The 4,667-nt window shown below is 47.3% G+C and overlaps 1 protein-coding gene across 1 annotated transcript; it reads left to right on the top strand.

Annotated features, from left to right (window-relative positions):
• The first annotated feature begins 1,159 nt into the window (after positions 1 to 1,159).
• On the top strand, positions 1,160 to 4,122 carry LOC311113765 (interferon regulatory factor 2-binding protein 2-B-like). The gene is made up of 2 exons (XM_084157075.1): positions 1,160 to 2,566; positions 2,926 to 4,122. Exons 1-2 carry the CDS (start codon positions 1,780 to 1,782, stop codon positions 3,663 to 3,665), a joined length of 1,527 nt encoding a protein of 508 aa, XP_084013201.1. The 5' UTR covers positions 1,160 to 1,779; the 3' UTR covers positions 3,666 to 4,122.
• The last annotated feature ends 545 nt before the right edge of the window (positions 4,123 to 4,667 follow it).

The raw sequence follows: 4,667 nt of genomic DNA, 5'->3' as shown, positions 1-4,667 counted from the left end.
CTGTGATCTTTGGCAGCGAGCCAGGATGGGTAGTTTGTTTTTCCACAGATGGGCGAGGTAAGAAGCGGGTACGTGACTAAAATCCACTTCCTGTTTGGAACGTCATCATATAGTAGGCTACATGCTTGCAAAAAAAACCTGCTTTGTATCCGCAGGTCTCCTCGGTGGTATTGCCTCACACACAACAGCCACCTACTCTACAATTTTGTGGCTAAACGTAACAAAGAGAGAAAGTAAATAACGGAAAACTCCTCGGTCGGTTGGCAATGAGGGCATCATTTTTTGTAAAACCCTACAGTAGCTATATAGGCTACAAACACAGTTCATGCAATATCAACACATTTAGTAGGCCTAAGGCTATTTTGTAGACCTTCCTCACAGTCTAACAAGACCAGACCTGAGTGACATTTAGGCTATGTGAAATTATCAACCAAAGTAAATGAACTATCCACACGAATAGCCCCCAGACTTAAAGAATTGATGGAGCAGTAATTGAAAAAAAGTGCAAAGGATGTCTCGGTTTGTGACTTTGATCTGGGGGTTTCCGTGTTCGCCAGTCAGACAGGCTGTGAGTTGTCGAGCTTACTGAATCACGAGGCGTTGATTGGTGTGAGTTAGTCATGCTGAATGAACTTTGTCCAATATTTAGACGATGAGGAAATTCACAGTCGCTCTTTGTAAAAACATCGCTCAAACGGTGGTTAGGGGCTATAATCTCAAATGTCGAATTGCAACAATGTTACAGGCACGCGCCACAGCATAATGTGACTGCAACAACGTATCAACTACCTCGTTATGTGATACATTGTTGCATAGAATAAGTGGCGCATGTAGCAAGCGATTGACAAAGTAGCCTAAACATAGTTAATGACGCATATTTGTAAAATGAGAAACATTTCGACGTTAGATTAGAATAGTTACATCATGAAAACTATTTTTATGTCCAAACAAGCCGATTGTGCAAAGCTCAATGCGTAAACTATGAATTGGAAAGAGGCTATCCGATTTTTAAATGGACGAAGGAAGGAGGGTAAAATCTGCCATAGTAACACAGAGTCGAATTGTATGGTTGGGTGAAAGCTATCCGCCTCGTGACGTTGTGCTGGCAGTGTGACTGGAATGAGGATTTGCTAAATAGGGCTCTAGTGCCAGTCCGGGAGAGCATGCATAGGCTACCTAAAAGAGCAAGATAGGTGACGCCACTTGTTGAGTTGCATGCAAAGGCATTATATATTAATGAGACAATTTAGGAGCCGCAATAATTTTAGCTGTTGCTTTGATTTCTTTGGATGTCGATTCTCAGTAATCAGAAGCCTATCATCAACATTATTTAAACAAGTAACCTTGACTTGAAATAAATAATTTAAGTAGCAGGGCTCAACTGCCTCAAACCAGTTTCTCTTTAGGGCTTGCTGGCAGTTTAACTCCTTGCACAAGTGGTAGGGCCTACAGATAAAGAGAGGAAAAGGTGAGCATGCGCTGGAGGGGCTGTCGAAGAATCAAGTAAATAGAATTGGAGCTGCTAGAAGCACTAGTGGTGTGTCGTCGGTGACGTCACCGCCCTACATTGAGCTCGGGCTGTGAGTTGTAGTGCGAGATAGATAGAGGCGCGCCGTAGTAAAGTACACAACTGCAATGAACTTCTCAGTGTAACTTGGCTGTTTTAAGGCTGCTTGGCTAGAGGGAAAATACAAAATAATTCGCGATTCCTTTTTTTCTACAGAATAAAACGAATCCCAGGGAGATTTGGAGAATTTGGTATCCACTTTTTCGAAAACTATGTCGTCCGCGGCTGTAGCTGCTTCGAGGAGGCAGTCATGTTATTTGTGTGACTTGCCCCGCATGCCATGGGCGATGATCTGGGATTTTACCGAACCCGTTTGCAGGGGATGTGTCAACTACGAGGGAGCCGACCGGATTGAGTTTGTAATTGAGACTGCCCGACAGCTGAAGAGGGCTCATGGCTTCCAGGACGGGAGATCTCCGGGGCCAGGCAAACCTCAGCACTCGGGGAAGGAAATTCAGTCCCACAACCATTCGGCTGGAGACCCCGGCTCGCGTCCGCCTCAGCCTCTGGATCGCTATCCCCTCTCTGACCGGCCGCCAAGGTTGGGACCGGAGTACCAACCGGGGAGGCAAGTTAACGGCATCCCTGTGCCAAATGGATTTCCAAAACCTGACGACCCACCGGAGCTGAACCGCCAGAGCCCTAACCCTCGCAGGACTAGCACGGTTCCTCCCAATTTGGTGCCTTTAGTAAACGGAAACATGGGTCCAGTACACGCACTCAATGGTCGGCCCGCTCAAATGGGTATGCCGGGCGCGTTGAATGCTCCTGGTCAAGGCGACCACGGCAAGCGCGGGGAGGATATGAAAGACAAGCATAGACCGGATAGCATGTCGGACATGTCGGAGAGCCACAAGCGGGCGGAGGAGTGGATGGGCAAGGGTAAAACAGTGAGGGATTTGATGGCTCTCCACACATTCGACAGCAGGTTCAAGAAAGACCATGCGGCGATGCAGCGCGTTATGGGATATGAGACAAGTGCAACTTCTTCAAAACCAGGTAGGATTGTGGATTTTTTTCACACAGGAATGCATTCATTTAGAAGACTAAAACAGGAACTGGCAGTGTTGAAATTCTTAGTCAGCTACTTTTCCACTGTGTTGACGTGGGTTTTCAGCTGAATGGTTGTTTATGCATGTTTACATTTCCTCTAGTCTGATCCCCAGCAGGCTACTGACCATCTTACTTATTTTTCCTCTGCACATTTTGTTTTACATATGAAAGAATACAACTTTGAGAGGAATGTTTCATTATTTACGGTGCATGAACATTTGGTGCTGTGGTGGTTGGAGTGTTTGTTAACCCTGAACTCCTCTCTCTAACCCCCTCCCCTCCTCCTCTTCCTTCTTCTCCAACAGACCGAGGGAAGCACCCGCGGAGCATGAAGAGGAAAGCCTCCCCTGAGCCAGACGGCGAGGGCTCCGCCCCCAAGATGAACGGCGGCGAGGGCCAGCCATGGCTGCCGTCGCCCTCCGAGGTCCTCAAGATGCCCCCGGCCTCCCTGCCAGGCTTCTCTGCCGCTCCACCCTCCACCATCTCCCCTCACAGTCGCACCACCCCACCGGAGGCGGCCACGGCACAGAACGGCCAGTCGCCCATGGCAGCACTCATCCTCGCCGCTGACAATGCCGGCAACACTAATTCGCAAAAGGACGCCAACCAGGTGCATTCCACCACGGCAGCGGGCCGGCGCAACAGCGGGAGCCCGCTGTCCCCGTCCTCTGCAGGCCAGCGGCGGCTGACCCAGAGGGAGGTGGTGGCCACGGCCCACTCACAGGGCATGGACCCTCACGGGGCGCCGCCGCAGAGCATTCCAGACTCGTCGGTGCCGGGCAGCGTGCCACTGTGCTGCACCCTGTGCCACGAGAGGCTGGAGGACACGCACTTTGTCCAGTGCCCGTCGGTTCCCTCGCACAAGTTCTGCTTCCCCTGCTCCCGGGAGAGTATCAAACAGCAGGGGGCCACGGGAGAGGTGTACTGCCCCAGCGGGGAGAAATGCCCACTGGTGGGCTCCAACGTACCATGGGCCTTCATGCAGGGCGAAATAGCCACCATCTTGGCAGGGGACGTGAAAGTAAAAAAGGAGAGAGACCCTTGATTTTACCTTGCGTTTTTTTTTTTTACCCACCACAACAACAAACAAACAAAAACCAACATGTACACCATTACAAATGAATATAAATCCTCGTACCATGCATACCATCCAAAAGAAACTGATGGACATGTACATATTGGACACAAGGGAAGTTGTATACTTCGTAAACATGGCTGTATAATTTTTTTTTGTTTTTTTTTGTTTTTCAATACATTGTGTTTCTATATTTTTTTGAAGATAAAGGTATGTACTCATCATAATAGACTACTTTCCTCCTCCCCCTTTTTTCGATGTCCTATCGATGTACTTTTAGTTCTGGTGGCAGTCCCTGTTAAACATAGAATGTGACTAACTAATATGACTCTACGAGCACTTGGCAAACTGAAATGCTTCTAGCTGTACTTGTATGCACTTGTTTAAAAAAACTTGCCAAATACAATTTCTGACCTTGTAATAATAACTAGTGTCTGGTTTGCTTATTTCCCTGCAATCAGTAATGAGTGAAGCCATAGGGAGAGAGAGTCATGTCCCGACTATGAATCACTCATGGGCAGTGATGCAATACCTTTGAAAATAACAAAATGGGACCCAGGGAGGAGTGGAGGGGGGAAGCAAAGCGAGGGAGGAAAATAAGGGAGGGGAGATTTTCTATACAGCGGTAAACAACATACAGTTGAATATGCCAGCAAACAAAAATTCCTCAGTAAGATGGTTTTAATTCTCATGATTTACTTTGCTTACAGGAACTATGAGGCTATTGTACATTAATGACCACTAGGTTAGTACAATCCACTGCAGGTCTCCTATTGCTGGTAAAGATAAAAGTATTCTAAGTTTCTCATGCTAGAAGTTCAGGTACAGTTAACCCAAAATTACTTAAATGTTCATTTAATCAGTTCACTAAGGTTATTCCACATCACTGTTTATTTGGGGATGTTGATTTTAACGTGATTCTGCACAATTGAAACAGCCTCTACTGTAAATTATCTCTTGGTACGTCAGCCT

The sequence above is a fragment of the Coregonus lavaretus genome, assembly GCF_964263955.1.
Source record: "Coregonus lavaretus genome assembly, chromosome: 40".
NCBI lineage: Eukaryota > Metazoa > Chordata > Actinopteri > Salmoniformes > Salmonidae > Coregonus > Coregonus lavaretus.
The sequence above is the reverse complement of the archived record's forward strand: the minus strand, read 5'-3'. Positions and strand labels throughout refer to the sequence as shown.